General features: G+C 32.6%; 1 protein-coding gene across 3 annotated transcripts in view; it reads left to right on the forward strand.

The window, feature by feature from the left end:
• The window catches only part of COL21A1 (collagen type XXI alpha 1 chain), a 154579-nt gene that overhangs the window by 116748 nt on the left and 14565 nt on the right, over positions 1–23266 (forward strand). For all 3 annotated transcript variants that reach the window (XM_039852935.1, XM_039852933.1, XM_039852936.1), the window contains 4 exons: positions 245–298; positions 17334–17378; positions 19393–19446; positions 21147–21200. In XM_039852935.1, coding sequence (XP_039708869.1) covers positions 245–298; positions 17334–17378; positions 19393–19446; positions 21147–21200 — 207 coding nt within the window. The remainder of the gene's footprint in view (positions 1–244; positions 299–17333; positions 17379–19392; positions 19447–21146; positions 21201–23266) is intronic.

The raw sequence follows: 23266 nt of genomic DNA on the forward strand, positions 1-23266 counted from the left end.
ATACAGTACCACAGTTATTTGATAACTTAACTGTCTGTTGTCATGCATAGATTTGATATTTATATAGTCACTTTACAAATTTCAGAATAAGTTATTTGATGTCAGGAAAAGTTAATATCAATAATATAGAAGTAATTTTTTTAGTTTGTATCTAATATACATTGATATGTAATATTAATATATATATGTTATTTTATAAGCCTGCCTGAAAATGGAATTCTCTGTTTATTTTCATCCTTAAAAGGGAGAAGTGGGACCTCCGGGTGCTCCAGGGCAGGACGGATCACGGGGAGAGCCTGTGAGTACTTTCTGAGTTCAGTTCTAAAGAATGAAGCTCTTTTTCTGTCATGAAATCTTTTGACTACTTGAATTCTCCTCCCAGATGCCCTATTCTCATTTAGTGACTTCCAGATTTGAAAGTTCTAAAAGCTCTTTGTGGAGCCCTTTAAAAGTATCGAAATACTTAATTCTCATTTACAAACTAAGAAGAATTTTGCTACCAGAAAATGTATGTGCAGTATGAATCTCCAACACTCATTCCTACACAAACGAGTATTTAACAGAACAACATGGTCTGTTATTGAGCCTTTAGTTAATGTCACTTTGCCACTTGCTCATTGTTCTGTAGTTATGTTCTCTGGGATCATATGTTTAATAAGAATTGGGGTATGGAAACATATGATTGAGAAGATACTGAATCTGAATCCTGTATCTATGTGTGCCAGATGACTAAACTGCAGATGAGTTTGGAAATATAGTTATTCCTACAACTCATGGCCAGCATTTAAATACCAGCAGATCTCATTTCATTTGTCAAAGTTACCTATCTTTAGGGAATTTGCAGTTTGTTTTGCGGGGAACTAGGTTAAGAAATTAATGATAGCCATGATATACTGCAGTTATCACAAAGTGTTCATTTGAGTCTAAATATTAGAGTCTCAAAATCTAAATATTGTACATAATAGGGAGAGAGGAATGAACTATTTTAGAATCACTCAACCAAATATTCACAGAATTCTCATTTTGCGTGTTTTAATGTACTGGGGCAAGTTCTCATACCTATTGCCTTCATGGAGCTTATAATCTAGTTTGGAAGACAGAAAAAAAATAATTCAAATAACTACTATAGTAAATGCCAAATATGGATTTAATATGGAGTCAGAAAGCTAGGGTTTAAAGATAGTCTCTGTAACATTCCCGCTGTGTGAGCCTGGACAAGTCACTTCACATCTCTGAAAACCTTTCTCCTCATTTAACAAGTATACCTATGTATAGTGCCTACTTCATAAGGTTGTTGTGAGGCTTACATAGCAAAGGCTTACATGTGAAAAAATTTCTGAAAACATTGCACAAATGCGTGCAGTTATTCCAAAAGCTGAAGGAGTACAGGCAGAGAATCTTGTATCATGAGGTGATTGAGACATTTTTACCAAGGATTTGGGGCTACATTTGGTCATGAAATGACTGGGAATGAAATAAAGACGTGAGAGATAACTAATGTGAGTGAAGATGTACAGGTGGAATGGTTGTGTGCTCATGAAATAATGAAATGATTCTAATGAGGTCCTGTGAATGGTCTTTGTTGGGTGGTAGAGAGTAAAGTCGGGGAGGTGGTTAGGATCATGATATGGGGATCCTTGACTATGAATTTGGAAGGCAAACTTTATTCACTTGCCTCAGGAATTTCGTGAGAAATAAAGAATACCATGATGAACAGTAGTGCTTTAGAGGAAGTAATGAGCTACTTCTCCTTTGATATATATGCAAAATGTATCAAAGGAAAAGAGACTGGAATCAGGATACTAATTAGTGGGCTCTTTTGACAGACCATGACATAAGTGAATAAGGCCTCAATTAGGGTGTTAATAGAATGGAGAGAATTCAATAGGGATAGTACGAGCTCAATATATCTGACCCATAATCATTACTAAGGAATAATTCTAGGACTTAGTAACTGCATATAAAACTAAATATGTTTATATTTATGTGTGTTCATGCTTGTGTGTGTGAAGAACCGAAACAAAATCTTAATGAATGACTAGTAGGTTTCAAAAAAAGCCTAAATTTGGAGGAACTTTCAGGATGCCAAAAGGTGGATATAAAATAAGATGTGTGTATAATGATAGGGGGAGGGAAGACAGACAGATGAAAGAGAAGTGGGAAATGAGAGACAGTGGCCATGAGAGCCAGGTTACAAATTTGAGTCAATTGTTTACTAAATGTTTCTGTAAGTTATTTGTAAGCATTTGTAAACTGACTCCTTTACCCACAGAAGCAGTGTTATAAAGGGCAGACTGACCAGCAGGTCTATGTAAACCATAGTGCAATGTGAGCACCATGTATTTACTCTGAAAATAATACTATTGTGATCCCGTTAGTAAAACCAAACAGAAAATGTTATGCACATCTTCTACAACTTCTGCCCTGTCTGCTCCTACTTTATTCAAGACAGCCCTGTCTAGAGCTTTTGCACTTGCATAGATTTCCATCCCAGGCAGTATGATCCTTCAGATTTCAATCTAACACTTAATGCATTCGTAGAATGCGTTAAGGCATTGGGTTTAGTGAGGAAAGAGACACAGGGACTGTCCCGTGGAAGCTTACAACCTCATAGTGGAAATAGACAGTAAAAGGGTAAAGAAACAAAAACTAAAGTACAAAGTTCTAAAAGAAGACAAGTAAGGAGTTAATGGCAGTGGGATAGTGGAAGTTATTTAGATGTAATCTCTCCTACACCAACCAGAAAAAAAAAACTGGGAGTTACCAAGTGAGGCTCTTCAGTTCCTCTCCCATCCCCACCTCACCAGATAAGGGAAGCCAAGGAAGGATCTTTTATCTCTTGTCTCCCACTCCTCTCTCTTTCCTGCTACATGGTAGAGAGGAAGTCAGGTAAGAGTATGCCAGGAGACCTACTCTGTTAGGAAAACAATTAATAGATTAGGATGAAAATTTGTCCATATTATCTGAATATAATTCTTCTGCTCTCTATTCTCTTCCAGTTAAGAACACATAACATTACAAACTATTCTGTTATTCTGATAAATGAAAACATGGTTGTTGGAAATATTATCCTGTGAAGATTAATCTCTACCATTTGTGGAGAAGCTTTGAAATAGGGAAAAAAGTGCAAGTTTATATATTTGGTGATGCCAAGAAAGGAGGACTCTTCCGTTGCATGTGGATGCTGGTTTTAAGTATTTATAAAGAATGATTTGGCCCCACTAAAAAGGATATGTTCATTTTATTTCTTCTATAATGTGGCATCCAAGAAAATTAATGGAACTTAAGTTGGAAGGACAGAAGCTCTTAGAAAACATGCTTTAAAACTAATTAAACACAGCTTATAACAGCCCCATGATGATTCATACATGTAAGCAGATTGACAAATATGAATACTAACTCCTGGAATTGAACTTAAGGACAATGGCTGTATTTCATTGGGAAATGATTATACTGCTTTAAAGTAAAATTACATTCCCATGCCTAAACTTTGAATCTAAAGGCTAGTATTGGTCAGTCCTAATAGTAATTCAGTCCTAAAGGTAACTTACTTTCTAAGTGTCAAATTACACCCACTTAACTTTAATTTAGTTGACTGTAAACTCAGTTCTAACACTTTCTGGATTTGTTAGAATTGGTTCAACCAAGTATCACTGTGTTTAAGGATTACAATATTTCAGTTATGCATCCAGTAAGCATTTACTGAGTGTCTACTTTGTGCCAGATATCATACTTGCTGAGGACAATGTGAAGATTAATTTGTCATGGCCCTTACCTCAAGCAGTCAGGTGAGCCAATAGGTCACAACATAGTATAAATGCTATAGCACAGGGAGTCTCGCAAAGTTTAGAAGATGTTCATAACATTAAATGAATTTGAGTACATTACTGAAAGGGATGCATTCCTTTTTAAATAACATTGTTGTGATATAGTTCACATACTACACAGTTCACTTATTTAAAGTTTGTAGGGATACATTCTTAAACAAAATACTCTCTTAGCCAACTTCTGGAAGATAAACAGGAGTTGGCTAGTTCTTTGGCCTGGTAAGGCAGGAATCTACAGCATATTCCAAAACATAGAAATGAAAAAAAGCATGATACTTTGGAAAAAGCTGTCAGTAGTTCAGGCTGCTAAGGATATGTAAATGAGATAGGATAGAAATACAAGATGAGGTGGTAGGGTAGGGGCAGGTAGAGGCCAACCGAAGAAGAGCCTTATGTATTTGTGCTATTTAGGCTTAATCTGAGAGTAGTGGGAGCCATTCAAAGATTTTAAGTAGGGAAGTGAGTTCATCGGATTTAGAAAGTTTTAGAAAGATCACTCAGATAGCAGAATCCAGAATGTATACATGCTGTTGATGTAGAGGACAGATCTTGAAATAAAGGGTCTTTGCAGATGTGATTAAAGATCTTGTGATGAAGAAATAATCCTGAATTATCTGGGTGGGCCTGATCCAATCAGTTGAAAGGCTTTAAAAGCAGAACCAAAGTTTCTCAGAGGAGACAAAGAGAACATGATGGCTGAGTTTGGAGTGATGAAGCCACAAGTCAAAGAATGCTGGCTGCTACCAAAAGAAGGAAGATTCAAGGAATGGATTCTCCCCTAGAACCCCTGAGGGAAGTGAAACTCAATCTAGACTTTGACTTCAGACTTCTGGCCTCCAGAATTGCTAGAGAATAAAATTCTGTTGTTTGAAGCTACTGTTTGTGAAAATATAGCAGCCAAAGGAAACCAGTACACTGGACTTTTTAGCTAGTTTAATTCTTAACAATTATTTATCTAATGAACCTATTTAAAAAGGCATGTGAGTACATGCTGATACATATCACAGAATCTTGGTAGCACATGCATTCATTAAAAACATTTGTACTTAAAGCAAGTAGATAAACAGGTTTAAATGACAATTTGGTTAAAAGCAGGGCTACTCAGTCACCGATATTTTCTGTGTCATCAATTTTGTTAAACTCTTATGTGTTTTTAAAAATATTTCTATCACTTCTCATTATTCTATATTTTTGCATTCTTCTGTTTAGTAACTTTTAGCCTATGTCTTCTGTGTACTATTGATCATATTGCAAAGTTAGAACAATTGAAATGTCTGATACATAATGTATAATATATATGAACCAGAGTTTAGAAATATAGTATTATATGAATATATATGCATAAAAAAGGATCTGCATGGTAAACATGTGGTTTAATCATGTTTTAGTTACTTTGCTTATTTTTTCCCCCAGGTTGGTTTTATGTTATGTTCTGTTTTTGCTTGTCTGTCTTTTATTTTCCCCTATGAACATGTCTTTGCAATATATTATAAAAAATTAAGGCCTGCATTTTGAGTGTCTTACAGTGTTTCTGTCTTATTAAAAGATGTTTAGTTTGTCAGATTACATTTTCATTTTTGTGCTGGAGATGAAGAACAGTCAGATCGTTTCAAGGAATTCTCAATTGCTGGAAATTTATTTTCCTAGCTGTTTACAAAATCACTCCAATTTATCTTAGGCTGTTAAGTGGATGGGCATTATGGGAGCAGCAGCACACTAAATTTACCAGTAGTTGAAAAGCCATCACTGGAAACATTCATTTCGACCAGATTAGCTTTCAGACCAAATTATCATGTTGACCAGCTTTCTGCATTGGCCAGTTGTTGCTGACCAAATTACCTGCAATAGCAGTGTTTCCACTGCTTCTTTGTTGTAGCTATTCTTGTCCTGGTGCTCATCCCCAATGACATCTTGTATTCAGTGTAACATTTTTCCTTAGGCAGTCTGAGCCATTCACTTTCTAGTTCTCTGTTCATCAGCCAACAGCATGGTACACAAGGAGCCCTACAGCTCATGAAGATTTGTAGGCAGAGCTAGGGATCCAATCTTTGAGCTGAGAACCCTAGAGCTACATGAGGATGAGAAAGGATGCCACACTGTCTGGATCTATGGAGGTGAGCACATATTTCTTGGTTAAGGATGTCTTAAGTCTTTTTATTTTGGAAATGTTTGCTGTATCATTTTTCCAGGAACAAAGACTTGAGGATCACTGTACAATATTTGAGGACATTGGCTCATAGAGGCTTTTGTTGTTTCCTTTCCTCATGCCTTTTGAATTCTTGCTAAACCACATGTTATGCTTGTCTTTATGGTGTAATATTAACTGCTGAGCCCTTCCAAGTCATCATTTAATTAAGAGAAAAGTGGGTCTTTTGTTTAATCACCTTTTCTGTGGTGTGAATACTTGTTACTTCATTTTTATGCATACAGACCAAAGACATGCATGAAATTCTTGGGGAATGTTAATGGTGAACTGCTGTGGTGGTTTTCCATGTGGAATAATCCATTTTATTATGCTAGTAAAGTGGAGGTGTCTTTATTTGCCCACTTGACGGTATTTTTTATTTAGATTGAGAAGAAAGGTAAGAGGAAAAAACCCCACTAGTTCTTTCCTTGTTCTTATCTGATTTGCGATCGTATGGCAAGCTTTTAACAGTCTTTTGTTCGGATTTGTAACACTTCTTCTCACTCCTCTTGCAGGCACCAGGAGTGGCACATCCTTGGAATGTGTTGAGTGGAACAATCTTAACCTGATATCTGCTGTTAAGAATTTCACATGACACTTTTAGTGTGAAGGCAACCCACATTTAACAAATTTAGATAATTCAATTGTATTTATTATTGTAGTAATCCCCTGCTAGTTCCAGGATTCGGTTTTAAAACTTGATTGAGAATAACTCTAAGAATTCATTTTGAAGTAGGTTTTATCTAAATTAAATAATGTAAATGTCCAATTATCTACCAAAGTAACTAAGCAATGTCTACGCTTCTTTGGTTTCCCAAAATATGGCATTTGACATTGTAATAACTCTGGAAATATTATATCTTCTGTAACCTTACAAAGCAAACGTTGGCCGATTATCTGTGTAAATTAGTTAATAAAGTTTCTGCGGTGTAATCATAGGTCTGTTTGATTCATTTCTATTATAAATGATTTCATTGATATAGTAAACCCAGACCACCATCAAACAATTTTATAAGCAACACTGTGGATTTTAAATTTGGAAGCTCTGTGTCTATGGTATTGATCATTTTTGTTAGTGTTGTTCTGAAGAAATCTCTTTAAATATGGTCATTATAAGATCATTGATAAATATTAAAATATACTGATTCTAATCTTCCCCTTCTTTGTTCATTTCTTCTTCTTCTTAGTGTAACTTGACAGAAACTTTATTGAACCCTGAAATGACAAAAGGAATAAATACAATTGAACATATGAAATGATGTATGATTAATTCTTATAATGGGTAATATATCCTCTAAGTCAGTGGTCCCCAACCTTTATAGAACCAAGGACCAGTGCTTCTATGAGAATCTAATACCTGATGATCCGAGGTAGAGCTGAGGCAGTGATGCTAGTGCTGGGAAGTGGCTGCAAATACAGATGAAGCTTTGCTTGCTGGCCCACCACTCACCTCCTGCTGTGCAGCCCAATTCCTAACAGGCCACTGACCAGTACTGGTTGGGGATCCCTGGTCTAAGTAAATATGATTTCATTGTTGCATTTGTAGACTTGGTATTTTCACTGGCATGAGGATTGATTACATCCATCTCTGTTTTTGAAGAGAATGAGTGAGATGAAACTTATATCATCATCTATATAGCAGCTACATATTGAGTCTAGACTTCAAGGCTTTGAAGCCTTCGACTTTAAAATTATGTTCTCTAGTCATAAGGGGGCAAGGGGCAGTTTTGCAACTTTTCATTAAAAACTTTTGATATCTGAGAGGTATTCATATAATATTCTTGAATTAATCCAAATACATTCTCCATTTTCAAAGCATGAAAAATACAGAATTAACAAAACAGTGTTGCCCAAGACAAGGCATATTTATTTTAATACCTGGTTCACGATTCATATAAACTGCTAGTTGAACAGCTGAAATGAAAATGTTTTGCATTTGTTCTATTTTCAATGAATGTGGAAAAAACTGCGATCCATAGTGCACACTTCGGTAACTAGATTATTTCATTCTAAAGATCTCTTTCCTTTTTTTTATGTTTCAATAAATATTTTCAAATGCTTAAGTGTGGTTACCACTTGAACAACATGTCACATGCATGATGCCAATTAAGACCATAAAATCATTTATGTTTTGTATATGTTTAAGGGATGTTAGATGGGAGAATATCTGAGAAATAGCATTTGAGAATATTTATTTTATTTATATCAATATGCATTTTAATTTTTTTGATAATGTGGTAAACATCTAATAATTAGGCAATTGATTGCAAATAGTTCTAGATACTTAAATGGTTTATAAAAATGATTTTATAATTTTGAATGCTGAACAGAAGTGTTCCATTGTTTGAAACATATATGCCTACTTTAGTCACGGTTAGCTGTTTATGCTCTGTTTTAATTTTTGTTCTTTATAAGACAGTGGCTTTGAAATGCTTTTGGCACAGATACATACTTTAGAGGTTGTATAAAAAGAAAGAAAAGCAAGGTGTGTTTTTAACTAAAGGTCAAATTAATCGTGAAACTAGTATTTATAAATACATTCCAAAAGTCAGGTACTACTCTTAAGAATTCATAAAGCATTAAATCTGATAAAAAATAACACAAGATATTAGAATGTAAATTTCTTTTAATTTTATTAGAACATAGGGACTAAGCTTTTTAAGTGAAAATCTTTCTTGCAAGTAAAGTGTAAAGAGTAATTTAATAAACTAGTATTAAAATTAAATCATGGCAAAGGAATCTTATGATTATTTTTTGGTTCTAAAAATTTCTTTGTTATGATAGAATTTTCTTCTGCTGTCTACCTAAGAAAGAAGGCACTTAATTGATGGATTAGGTAAAACATGAATAACTTCTGAACAATATATTTGAAAAATGGAATGACTAATCATAGAAAATGGAAAATCTCCACTAGAGAACCTTAGAATTATTGCAGATTCTTACTGAGATATATAGCCCGGTACTAATATTTGCTGAGCAATTATAGAATGTTGCACCAGGTGGTTTCAGATGAAATATTTGTTCTTCGTCTTCTGTAAAAGTGCATATAAAAATCTTGTGGCAGGTTAAGACTCTTAAAAGCTACTAAAGAAAAATGGAATTAATTATGAAAAGTGAAGTGTTAAGCATTTTGATCAAGGGATAAAGATTGACGGGAAAATAATCTACATGTAGTAGTTTTTAAGCAGAGAAGCATAAAATGTATTATATGAAAATTTAATTGATAGATAATCATAAATCACTCCTTCATGACTCTCTTAGGTTAACACCCCAAATACAGATAATTAAACAATTTTTTTTCTACATAGAGCACTGTTTCTCCAACTGTGATCAATAGAGTTCCTTAATCAGAATAACCAGAGATGCCAGTTAAAATTCAGTTTTCAAGGCCTATCCCAGTCTTAATGAATCAGAATCAGGGGCTGAAGCCCAGGAAACTGTATTTTTAATCACTGTCTTATGTGAGTCTGATGTAAAGTTCGATAATTAGTGACAGAGATAGTTGATCAAAATAGTAATATGAAAGTAGTAGAAAGAAGTTACCCAGCTGAGGAGAACAATTAATTTTAACGTCATTGGTAAAGGACAATGGAATTATGACCTTATTATCTTTTTAGACTGTATGCGCTCTATCTTCCTCTGCCTAAATAAGCTTCAATATTTCCATGAATGATAATATGAAATTATATTTCCAAATGGATTCAGTTCCCTGTGTATTTAAAATACTTTATGAATTTTTGACACAATCTCAAAAACCAGTCTATCTTATAAAACCAAGATACATTTATATGCAATTGAATAAGACTAAATTTGTTTATGTGAAAGATAGATAAATCCTCACAAAGGTAGGAATTCAGTCATTTAAATTTATTTTATTATATCTTCAATTTTACATGACACTTTTAGGTTATTAATTTTCCTAGAAATTTATATAGCATTTAAAAATAAAACAATTTTTAATTCTAGATCTGTTGTATTACCATTTTTATTTTAGAAAAGTTAATTTCTCTTCCAGTGGGAAATGGGAAGTTGCTTGCTGGTTAGGCTCATCTTGTCAAATGCCAAATTCCTAGCTCTTTTATCAAAGAAATTGCTTCTTAAACACAGCACTGTTCTTCCCTAAGAAATATTGGTGCCTTTGTCTAAAGGTATCCTTAGCAACAAATGAAAAATTATTGCAAGAATAACCTACCATGATGTGAAAAGTAAGTAAATAGGTTATTCTCTGAGGGCACAGCAGTGTCGTAAGATCCTTCCAATGCTGATCTTTGATTCTGCAGTGTATTCTTTCTTGTTGTAGCTTTTTAAAAAACCAAATGGTAGCTGCAACTGTTAATGTCTTTACCGTTTTATTTCAAAAGACCAATGTTTAATAGGAGTTTCTTGGATGACTTAAATGTGAAGAAAAAGAATCTTAAAATTTTTTCTGATAATTTTTTGATATATAAAAACTGCTATGAGCCATATTTTTACTGTACATTTTAATTTAATTTATATTTGGTTATTGTTTATATTATTTATAATATAAATAATATGTATAGAGATATAGAAGTTGTGTTGTAAATTTGAAAGTCTGTCTTCACTTACCCAAAACCCATTCTCATCTACAAAAATAATAGCTGTTATTCATTCAATGAGATTCTGTTCAAACTTTTTCTTTCCATATTCAAATACATAAACAATACATACATATTTTTAAAAAGTTCTGTCCACTGAAACTTTACAATATTATTGATGTTTTACCACATCAGGTTATGAGAGAATATAAAATCTATCTCATTTTATTTATAGCATGGATCTATTTCATTTATCTTCTCCTATTGATGTTACATATATTCCTACATACTTACGCAATAGTTTTCAGAAAGGATGTATTCTTGTAAGTGAAATTACTACTTTAAAACACAACCTATGCTTCATTTCTAAAAGCAGAAATGTCTAGTGTTTCACTAAGTCTGAAATTTATAAATGTTTTCTGATTGATTCAGATTCAGTGTTCCCAAGTTCTAGTCCTGGGTTATTAAGAGTTTTTAACAAGACACATGATAAATTTTATAAAATTTAGTACCTTTTGAGATGATTTTGTGTTGTTCCTTCTCGAAACTATTAATATAGTAACTTATGTGAACATAACACATGGATGTTTCTTAATGTTGAACACCCACTGATTATATTTTTAAACAAATCCGACTTAACCATGCTCTACTTTTGTTCTAATGCACCACTGTGTTTGATCTCCTAACATAATACTAAAGCCATTTGCATTTGTAATAGTATATGAGACCAGTTTATAGATTTTTTTTTTTTAGGTATTTTTGAATGGTTTTGTTATTAGGATTATGATGGCTTCATAATTTGAATTTAGACTAACTTCATCTTTTTAATGTCCTGGAGAAGTTTAAGTTAACATAGAAACTATCTGGTCTTTGGATTTTAGATAATATTTTTGTGGTAGACAACATAACGACACCCTCTCCCCAAGAAAGATAGCCACATCCTAATGCCCAGAACCTATGAATATGTTAATTTACATGGCATAAAGAGTTTACAGATGTGATTGAGGTTAATGACCTTGAGTTGGGGCAGTTAACTTGGATTATATGGATGAGCTCAATTTAATCACTAATTAAAACTGGAAGAGGATGGATGAGGAAAATAATTCGACTGGAGAAGAACCTGACTGGCCATTGCTGAGACTGAAGATGAAAAAAGGGGTCCATGAGCCAAAGAATATTATGGCTTCAAGAAACTGGGAATGACCCTCAGTTTACAGCCAGCACGAAAATGGAGACCTTGGTCTTACAATTGCAAGGAGTTTAATTCTGCTAGTAATCTGCATGAGTAGGAAATGGATTCCTTCCTAGAGGCTCCAGAAAGAAGTGTAGCCTTGCCATTTCCTTGAATTTAGCGCAGCGAGACCCATGCTGGACTTTCAGAACTGTAGGATAATAAATCGTGTTCTTTTAAGTCATCGAGTGTGTGGTAATTTCTCATAAGTAAATAGAAAACTAATATAATTCCCTTAAAATTTTTTTCTTTAGTGAATGCCTATTAGTCTTTCATTATTTTTTAATGGAAAAAGTGGGATATACATTGTATAAACATAACACAATTCACAATGAGCTGAGTTACACAAAAATACAATGATTTAAGTGTAGCAGTATTTACATAATATTTCAAAAATATGAGGTCGTAAATAAAAAATACATATCTAATACAAATTAGATATAATTTTCAAGTAATTGGTTATTTACTTTTTATCATGTAAATTAAGGGTAAAAATTCATTTATTTTCTTCATCAAACTAGCTTTACCTTTGATTTGGTGTTTTAAGATATTTTTAAAATATTCACTGTTTTAAAATATGTTTAAAATATTTTTATTTCATGACTTATGTACTTTTTTTGAAATTTCATGTAATTTTAAGATTTCTCTGGAAAATGGTGTGCGACTTATACTCAGCAACTGAGTCAGTATAAAGATCTTCGAAATATCCATGTTTAATTTTCTTCATGAGAAATTCACTACAATTTGTTTTGAATTATCCATTGACATTCCATGTGCCTAAAAAAGTATGATCTGCATATTTTAGGTTTTCAGAGGATCAGATCTCCTTTTAAGAATAACTCTGGCATTACTTTGGACATTTTCTTTCAAATGGAATTGGTTTTCAGTTATATATATATATATATATAAAACTATATAGTCAATGTGATTCTTACACATGATTTCATTTTACTAATGTAAAGGGGTGGGTTATTTTTCTGAATTTGGGGGTTCAGGGTGGTGCAGAGACTGGGTCTCTTACTCTTGTCTTCCTCCACCTCCTCTGGGTTTTCAGGTATGTAATTTTAAGTTGCTAAATATTTGTCATTTTGTCTTTTCCTGGAAAATGATACATTTGCAAAGCATGTAGAATAATTTCTTGGCCTTTAAAAATGTATAAATGCCCTTAGGTTAGGGAGAGAAATGCCAGTAACATGAAGCAACTTTGAAAAGGGTTCCCAGAGAGCCGATCCTTCCTGTGCTTTCCCTTGTCTCTTTCTGTAGCTTATTATGTCAAACTGGTGACATTTCCTGTTGTATATAAATATGAGTGGCCCAAAAATATTTACCAATGTACTTTCTATTGAAATTATTTATCTTTAGGTAATTTGGGTCCAGTCCCATGTGGGGCCTGGTTTGTAGGCTAAGGAGAATAAATTTATTCAATGTTACTTGGATTACTTAAAGATTAAAGGAGTAGGAATTAGCAGTTTTACTACCCCCCTTAATATAGTTTTCCCCTTAAAGATTAAAGGGAGTAGGAAAATTATATTAAGAGGATAGTAAAATTGCTAATTTCCTTATTAAGAGTTTATTGCAAGTACTTGTATATTGATTTCTTTTATGATTGCGACTTCTCTTTAGAGTTATCTTACCATGGCGTAATCTTTTGTATATCATTCATAATTATCTGTCAGTGTGGAATTTAAAAAAATTGAATTGAAAAACATTGTAGGGTACCACTGCAAATATATTTAAAACTTTTGATAGTTTTCTGAAAAAAAAACATAGTGACAAAATATATTTAAAATGTTTATGTAGCAACAGTCATTGCAATATTTTTCTATAATCAAAGTCTGCCAAAAATGAAAAGGCAAAGGTAAAGGAGGGGCAATGCCAACATGCTTGCGCCCCCTAGTGGGAAGCCTTAGGTTGCTAAAGTCATCTTGCATGTAATGGAAATTTGGAAAATTAGGGTAGAAAAAGACAAAGAGGAAAGACAAAAAAAAAAATCCGTAAAATGGAGAAAAAGAACAAATTTGAGATATGGAAGAGAATTGACTTCATCTATTTTGCAACGTTCAAAGGTCAGGGAGGTGCTGTGAAAAGATGGTCATGAAAATCCATTCTTTACAGTGCTAGCACTAGTTGACATAACGTACCAACACAGCGAGGCAGTTTCTATCTTTCTCCACGTCTAAAGATCCCGAGATTTCAGTTTTAGTAACTGGCCTGGAGCCAATTAGCCCCTACATAACAGACTGGCTGACTCCAGAGTCTAAACTTCCAACTGCTTCGTTCTACTACTGTGTTTATTAAAAAAATTATTATTAATAATTATTGTAATTTTTGTAGTTATTAAGAGTAATACTTTTAACATGAGGTTTTCATTGATATTTTGGAATGAACAAATAAATTCTTGATATAATAGAAGAAAACAGAATATGCTTCTAATATTTTGATAACTGTATAATATTATCTCTACCACTACAAAAAGATTGAAATCTTTGATTTTGAAATGCTGTTAATGACATTTAGTTTTTAGTACATTGAAAATATTGCATTACTTAAAAGAAGATTTGATTCAAGACACCCCAGTTTCAGAGATAAGATAAATGCATTCATTGTATGATCTAGGAAAATATAAAATTATATTTTGTCTTTTCTAAGTAATGTATCATGGACACATTTCCTTCATCATAAACTAGTGTCTAGGAACTAGGAACCAAGAACTTTATTCTAAATTATGTACGTCTATTTTTAATGAATTTTTTGTTACACAGCAATGGTTTAATGGTTTCAGAGAAGTTTCTAGAACATTTTTTTTTAATGGCAGCATTTTCCATCACAACATTATGCAGGGTTTTCCAGCTGACCTTCTGCTCTTCCTCAAACCCAAACTGAAATTGCAGCAGTGTAGGAAATATATTCCTTTACTCTTACTAAATAGAATACTTCTTTCTGTCTTTACTTATACATTTCACAGTTGCTTGAATAAAAAACAACACAGGCTGAAAGTGAAGTATAAAAGACTTTGCTTGGAAGAACATTTGCTCTATGAAGTAATTGTTACTAAATACTTTTGGATCAACAAACTGATAACTTTCAAATGTTTTTGAAAGATATTTCCGCTAATGTAAAATTGGCAAAGTTTAGTCAATTTCAATAACTGTATTGGGAGCCCAGGAAAATATTATCTAGGAGAATTTTATTATCTAATATAGCTCTGAATGATTTCAGTTCTGGTTAATCTCTCTCTCTCAACGGTTTTCTATTCCACACATGCTCTTGATACTATATCAGTTTGCCAAGAATTGCTTTTATAAATTAGTTTTACATTTTGTTTTTAATATTATATAGTTTTATATATTCTTTGCTTGTTATTTATAAAATACGTATTTAATAATTCTTGGTATAAGTGGACATAGAAAATATAACTTTTCAAATCTGTGAAATATATTTTAATATTTACTAATTTAAGAAGAAAGATAATAAGAAAAATAACCTTTTTTTACCCTAATCTGAAATCCGCCCCCCCAATACTCTCAATATCTGATATGGCGAAATAATGTAAGATTTGTGGCTATGTCCTAATACAGACCAAGCTCAGAATTCACAGCTAGAAAGGTGTCAAATCAGACCCAGAGGGCACAGGATACCAGTAACTAATTTCTACTAAGATTATAGATGGTGTAAGAGTATAGAGACTTGAATAGTGATGAAACACTATGTAATAAAGGTCTCAACTTTTCAGGTCTACAGTATCATGAGCAATTGCATAAACCCATTAGGGATATTCAGAACCAGGGGATGCTACACCCACACAGCTGTATCAGTTACATCATAGAACAGTATATGGCCACCTTAATAAGATTTTACAGAAGGATTTTACTTAAATTTAGAACTTGATCTAAATAAGTTTGTGTGTATGTATTTGAATGGGATCTGATTATGGTGGTTTTATACCAAATCATGGTCTATTGAAATGGGGCCTATATTCTGAACAATATTGACCATAAATGATTGCATTGAGAATATGCATTTTCTGCCTATAAGTATAGATGTCATATCATTCTATTTACTTTATACTCAAAAGTCAATTAATTTACTTTTGTGTTCTAGAGTGCTTATAGGGAGTCCTGTGCTCATGTTTTATAATATTACTTTAACAGTTTATATTGTGTTATATTATTATCTAATTAGTGTGGTTATGAAGTCTCATGTTTTCAACTAAACTGCGAGCCCCTGTTGATAATCATCACTCGCCTGCAACTTTTGTTCCCTGCAAAAGGTGTTGAGTCCTGGCAAACATAACTGAGCCAAACAAAATCAAATTGAATTGCAATTTATGATTCAAGTGGATTTTAAAACTAGAACTGTGTGCTCATGTCTTGCACTATAATTGTGGTAACACATTGAACAGTGTTGTATTAATGAAGGCAAGAAATGAAAGTCAAAACACTGGCAGGCTTTCCCTGTAATAGAAGATTTTTGATCTCATTGACAGGGACATATATCTATCTATACTACCCATTCTGATTTACTGAGGAGAGTACTGCTATCCTCTGAAAGCCCTGAGGATGGAGAGAGCCTCCAGAGAAGTACAATGGGGCCCAGTTTCCTCTTTTCAAATTCCCTTCTTTGCTAGCTCTTAAACACACACACACACACACACACACACACACACACACACACACACACACACGCAAATGCTAATTATTTTATCTGAAGTGTCTTTCGAGAAAGGAACTAAGAAGGATGACTAAATGAAAAATTGATTAGTACCATCACTGTTTGTTTTGGGTGAAAAAGATCATTTTGGGAAATGTATTGAATGGCCGACAATAGAATTGCTTTCTCATTAAGAAATGTGCTAAGGTTATTCTCAAATTTATACAATTCACATTAATTTCCTCTGAATCTTGCTAGAAAATTTGTACATTTGGGTTGAGCCATGTGAAAGAGATTTCTGTTTTTTTGTTTTGTTGTTTTGTCTCTCCACAAACTGTGGTCTGCATATTCTTTACGATTTTATTAGTAAGGGAATCATTAGGAGAAAGATTACCATATTTTACACAAGGAGTTAGGTGTTTCAAGGCTCAGTTTGGAGGAAATTATTTAATTTCATTAGTTTTTAATTACAGTGATGATACTGTGAGGGCATTTGGAACTGTTGTACTAAATCTGAACTCTGATTTGAGAGTTTTTATTTGCATTATTAATGATAAGTAATGTAGGAATATGTTCAAATGAAATATCCTTATTTTATCACATATGTTAATCAGAAGGAAGAACCAAGGTTAACATTTTCATAGCTTCTCATTTTGAAAATCTTTATTTAAAACTTTAAATATCAGTAGATGTTCATTTAATATTGACTCTCAAAAATTTTCTTATTTCCAAATTGGATTATTATAAGGAGCAGTGTAATACTGTAAATAGATTATATATTTTAATACGTTTTATTTACGAATTAAAAATCCAATTATGACCTGTTCTTCTCTAATATAGTCAACAAATATTTTATTTAAAAAATCTATTTTATTTTTTTTTAGGGAGTCCCAGGATTTCCTGGAAACCCAGGATTAATGGGACAAAAGGTGAGTATTAATGAAAACCAAAAGATTTGGACTTGATATGCTTATTAAAAGGACAAAGTGGTGATACGTCTTCACATAGAATACCTTTTTACCACCTTCATGGTCACAGTTAATTATTCAAATATGTTATAATTTCAGAAGCTATGATTTTGACCTTACAAATTAGTTTTTGCTGCTGTTTTACCCAGATAATAATTTGGATTTACATACATGATTCCTATTTTACTTGATAACTGTGCTTGTTTTGGCAGCACATATATTTTGCTTGGTTATTTTTCTATCTTGTGTTCTTAGATCCTCCTTTTGGGGTAGTTTTACTCTTTCCTGAACTATATCTTTAGACATTCCTTTAGTATAGACATCTTGGTAATAAACTTTCAGTTTTTATTTAATTATAAATATCTTTATTTTACTCTTGTTTTTGAGAGATAATTATATAGTTTACACAACTCAAGGCTGACAATTATTTTCTCTTAACACATTGGGAATTTTCTTCTATTGTCTCTTTGCTTTTGTTGTTGACTGAAAAATCTGCTTTGATTCTCATTACCATTCTTTTGTAAGTAGTCTCTCCCTTTAGGATTCTTTTAAGGTATTCTATTTGTTTTTAGTGTTTTTAAAACTCACTAGGATGTATCTAGATACAACTTTCTCTGTTCATCCTGGTGGGAATTCAGTTTGCTTCCTGGCTCTGTGGAATTATTTCCATTAACTGTAGAAGACATCAGTCATTATCTCCATATTGCTACTATTTTATTCTCTCTGTTACCTCTTTCTGGAATTCTAGTTATATATATTTTATTCCTTCTAATTTTGTTCTCTGTATCTCTAAATAGCTTTGTATTTTCTTATCCTTGATTCTGTCTTACATTCTGGTTAAATTTTTTTTAGTATATTTTCTAATGTACCCTTTCATTTGCTTTGTCTAATATGCTGTTTAAACCATCAATTGATTTCAAAAATTAATCATATTTTTTATTTATAGTTCTGATTTTTAATAACTTTTTTTATTCTTAATAGTTTTCAGTCCTAATAGTCTTCCTGATTTCATTTTTTTAATTTGTAAAGATTTCACATATAGCTGTAAATTCTGTTTCTGAAAAATGCAATATCTGCAGTTTTTTGATATTCCTGTGTAACTCTCACTCTGTGGTTTGCTACGTTCTCTTTTATTTTTTGTTAATTGTGAGCTCATTGCTTCATCTCAGGTGGTGGGAATCCTATCAGCCTAATTGGGGCTCTTGCTGGTAGCCATGGAGACCATTTCAGCCCCTTTGAAAAGTCCTGACTCTTCCCATGGCTGGCCCAACAGGTAGTTTCCCGAGTTGAGCACACACCCTCAGGCAGCCTCAACATTCTGACTCCTGCATCGTTCCCTCTGGCCAGGTTTCTGGATAGTTCCAAATCCTCATAATTATAGCCTAACCCAGAGTACATTTTATTAAAATGAGGGATCTTTAAAGACCTCCCCTACTTCTTATAAGACTAGCACTCTCTCACAGAAGATGTTCTTTCCAGGGTTTTTTATTCTGGATTCAGAGAATCCCTTGGAACACCTAGTCAGCCACAATCCCAGAAGCTGAAGTCTAAATGCTGATATTGTATACCGTAATTAAAAACATTACTTTGTGTTTGCTATCATAGCTCTTAAAACTATGACAAATAAGAAAACTTTCTCTCGATTTGTTTATCCTTTTGTCTTACTAACTCTTCGTGAACTGCTAGGCCTTCCTTTGAAAGAATGGCAAATGTCACAGCTGATTTGACTTAGTAAATTTGAATATTTATTTGAATATTTGACTTAGTAATTCCATAGATCCTAGGTCCAAGTCTTTAAGATATTAGATTCCTGAGTTTTCGGACTTGCCTTCTTTCTTTCTTACAGGAGAGGAAGGGAAGGTAGACAAATTGGGCTGATTGATACTGAATTTTCATTCTATAAACTTTGGTAGGAAATTCCTGGAAATAAATTGATAACTTTCAATTTTAAATTTGATCTGTATTTGATTTTTAGGGAGAAATTGGGCCTCCAGGACCACTAGGAAAAAAAGGAGCTCCGGGAATACCTGTATGTTAATGTCATTATTATCAGAGTGTTTGAAATATTGTTACTGTGTACCAGGAATTCTTATTCTGGAATTTACAAAACTGGATGAGATCCAGCAATGAGATTTTGAGGATCCACAAATTCCATCTATTTATATGAAAAGAATTATGTTTATGTCCATTTTTCTAAGACAATGTATATTTCTTCAGGTTCTCAAAAACCTGACCACCCAAATAAAGATCAGAGCCCTTAGTATAGATAAATCAGAAAACAAATATACTAGCTATTCATTAAAAGATGCTAAGTACCATGAAAAAGTCTAAAGTTCAATAATGTTCTTTTTCCACTTTTTAAGAAATTTATAAATTTATTGCACTAATGATGGAGAACACATTCAGGAGAAGGAGTATAGGAAGATCCTAAATTAGTGAACAAATGATTTTTGAAGTTTTGGGAGTAGAAGGGACATGAGTTTGATACTAGAAATTATGAAAATTTTATCGTGTGTGCAAGATTACATAAAAATTAGCTAAGTTTATTGTTAGAAGTGATTTTTTTTTAAAAAAAATCTATCAACCAAACTGCCTATAATAGCTTTTTCTTTAAATAAAATAAATCACTTTCATGTTTCAGAGTTTATGACTACATTTAATTATGTAAGTTAAGCGGATATTTTACTCAGTGCTTGGTGCAAGATTTGGTGAACTTTGCATGTCAGTGTCAATAGGAAAAATATTGTTTATAAATATGAATTCTACTTTTGGAGAGATTTAAAAGCAGATTCTTCCCTTTAAAATGGAATACTCTCTCTCTACTTCCACCATCACTACCAAGTTATTTGATCATTGAAATAGTAAATTAAACTTAGTTACTTACCAGTATCTAAGTTAGCTTCCAGAAAATGAAGTTATTGAGTAGAATTTTATTGAACTTCAAGAATATCTACATCTAACATTTCTAATATTTTTATACTATGCTATGAACTAGTATATATTTTATTTTATAATTGCAATGACATCCTAAATTGACAGCAAAGCATAGTAGTGATAACTTAGTATTTTCAGTCTGGCCATATTGAGATTATGTTTTCTGATGATATTAATTGAAATTTTTTTTTGCTCATCAATTTCCTTTGCAATTTTTAAGAGAAAGGAAGTGTTTTTTGCTATCTATAATAATATTTAGAATAGAACATAAAATAAATCAGGTCTTTGTGGCTAAAGTAGTTCCTATTGTCTTATTTTGAATTATATAGTTAGTAATGGCCATTTTATAACTTGAAGAGGCATTATCGTATTCAGAGATTTACTAGATTGTAACTCTTTCAAAATATTGTTCAAGAAAATAGAAATTATAAATAATGTTGATCAAGATAACATCTATGAAGAAACCTAATTCTTAGCCATCATGACAAAAGGAAGAAAAAGTATAGGAAAAAAAAAAAAACCTTTTCTTTACATTTGTCTTTTAGTAGCTCTTTGGTAATTTATGCTATTTGTAGGTTCTTTGAGCAACAGAATTATAAGGGCTCTGCTAGCCTTCATTCTATTTTACTTGGGTTGATTCTTTATTATTCTTTATTTGGACGTATATGATGAAATTTCCTAAATATTATACTTTAGTGGATTAATTATTATGAGAATGTGTAATTTGAAAATGAATTTAATATTTTAATATATTTTTCTTTATATTACTCTCAAAATTCCCACTTAATAATATAGGGTTTGATGGGAAGGGATGGCTCACCAGGTCAGCTTGGAACACCAGGATTGAAGGTAAATATAAGGAAATTAATAAGATTGAGAACTTTGTGCAAAATGACCAATTATATGTTTAGTAAAAGATTTAACTACATTGATTTTATTTGAATATGATTTTAATTCTATGAACAACCACTTATAAGAATAAGATTTTAGGTGAAAACTAAGCCTATAAGACAGACTAAGGTAAAGCAGGTATGGTTTAAATTGGGAAGGGTCTAGAATCTGTCACTAATCACCTCCCTCCTTCCTTACTGGCATCTCAAAGGGCAATGAGGAATATAGAGTTCTATGAAGTTAGGTGCCAAACCTGTAATCTAGAGCATTAGTAGTTATGATTGAGCACTAATACTTTACCAATTTCCCAGTCCTCTTCTTGATATTTATATTTAGTGGAATGTATATGGAATTTTTATTTGTAAAATGTCTTGTAGTGAGTTTTATTAGACATTTCTTCCCTCAGGACTGTAGGTAAGATAGCATATTATCTTCACTGTCAGATTTTTAAAAAGTATTTAAGATGTCAGTTTAGGTAAAACTGAAATTCTTTGAATATCCTGGGATGACCATTTTCTAGGTGTATAGAATCCTGTGCTAAGAGAGCTATTCCATTATTATTATTATTTTTTTTTTAGAGGATCATCATGTGCATTCTAGACTTAGGAAACTGTTCTCAACTATTTAATGACTTTATAGGACAACCTTCCTAAAGGAAGTAATAGAATTGTTATTCTGGAAGCATTCAACTAGGCATTGTCCCAGAGGAATAGACCCTGATGTATTCTACTTTCGATTTCTAAAGTATTGAAGTAGAGACAGGATAAAATGTCATAGGAGCCCAAAGATTAGAGAAAAATAGCTTCCCTTTCACCAGTAATGGATCCTTGTGGATCCCTGGAGTATTATGGTTCTTAGCAGCGACAGGTGTGCAGAGTTGGTATAAAAACAAAACAAAACAAAACAAAATCTTTAGTGACTAGGCTTTACCAAGCAGAGATTGTCCATAATTTCTCAAGGTCATTTTAAAGACTATCTAAAGTAGTTGTATTCCCTTTAAGTATACAAGGTACAAGGGTTCTGGGTGCTCTAATTCTTGAGAATGTAGCTTAAGATTTCATCAGCTTTTTAAAATTAGCCACTTCACTTTGTTGGCTCATACTGAACTGAAGTTCAATTAAATCTGCTGGATTTTCCATAAAAGATTTTTAGAACAATGCATTTGTGGCATTTGTAGATTCTGCTGATTTGGCTGGGGAGGCAAGTGGCTGTTTCCAATATCACAGTTTATTTTTAGATGAATCACTATAAAGTTCAGTTTCCTTCATCTTGTGCAATTATTTTGTTAAAAATAGATTCAAGATGTTAAAATTATACCTACTAATGTAATCTTTTCAGTGAAAACTTTCAACTTCTTTTCATGCAGTATATTAGCTTAAGTGTTGGGAACTTCTGTAAAGGACCAGACAGTAAATATGTTAGTCTTTGAGAGTCATTATAGTCTCTGTTGCAACTACTCAGCTCTTCTATTTTAATGCAGAAACTACCGCGGATGAACATGAACTGTGTGGGATGTACCTGTGTTCTCCTAAAACTTTACCCACAAAAACATGCATTGGGCTGAATTTAACCCATGGGCCATCATTTACTGACCTCTGTACTAGCTTATCTTTGTCAGTTTTGTCAAGTATATGTTTGTGGATTGTGCCTTCTGTATGATCAGTAGAAGTTGTAGGGTGGGACAAAAAGCTGTAGGCAGGGAAGGGATGAGGCTGAAACTTTTTGGTAGATCTTTAGAAAATTTCTAATTTAGATTATAATACCTCTTTTTAAAATATCTGTTGAACCATCATAAGTCTAATTTACCATACTACATTCCAGTTTTTAAAAATCTTATTTAAATGATATTAGGATATTTTAACATAATCAAATCATGTATCTTTTGGCAAATTTCATCTCTCTGAATTTCAGCTTAATCACTTGTAAAATTAGAAATGTTAAGGGAAAATCGTTCCATGGTTCAATAATGCTGTTTTGTGCTAAATGCTTTAATTGAATCCATGTATTAGGTTCACATGTTTCTC

The sequence above is a fragment of the Pteropus medius genome, unplaced genomic scaffold, assembly GCF_902729225.1.
Source record: "Pteropus medius unplaced genomic scaffold, Ma_sr-lr_union100, whole genome shotgun sequence".
Classification (NCBI taxonomy): Eukaryota; Metazoa; Chordata; class Mammalia; order Chiroptera; family Pteropodidae; genus Pteropus; species Pteropus medius.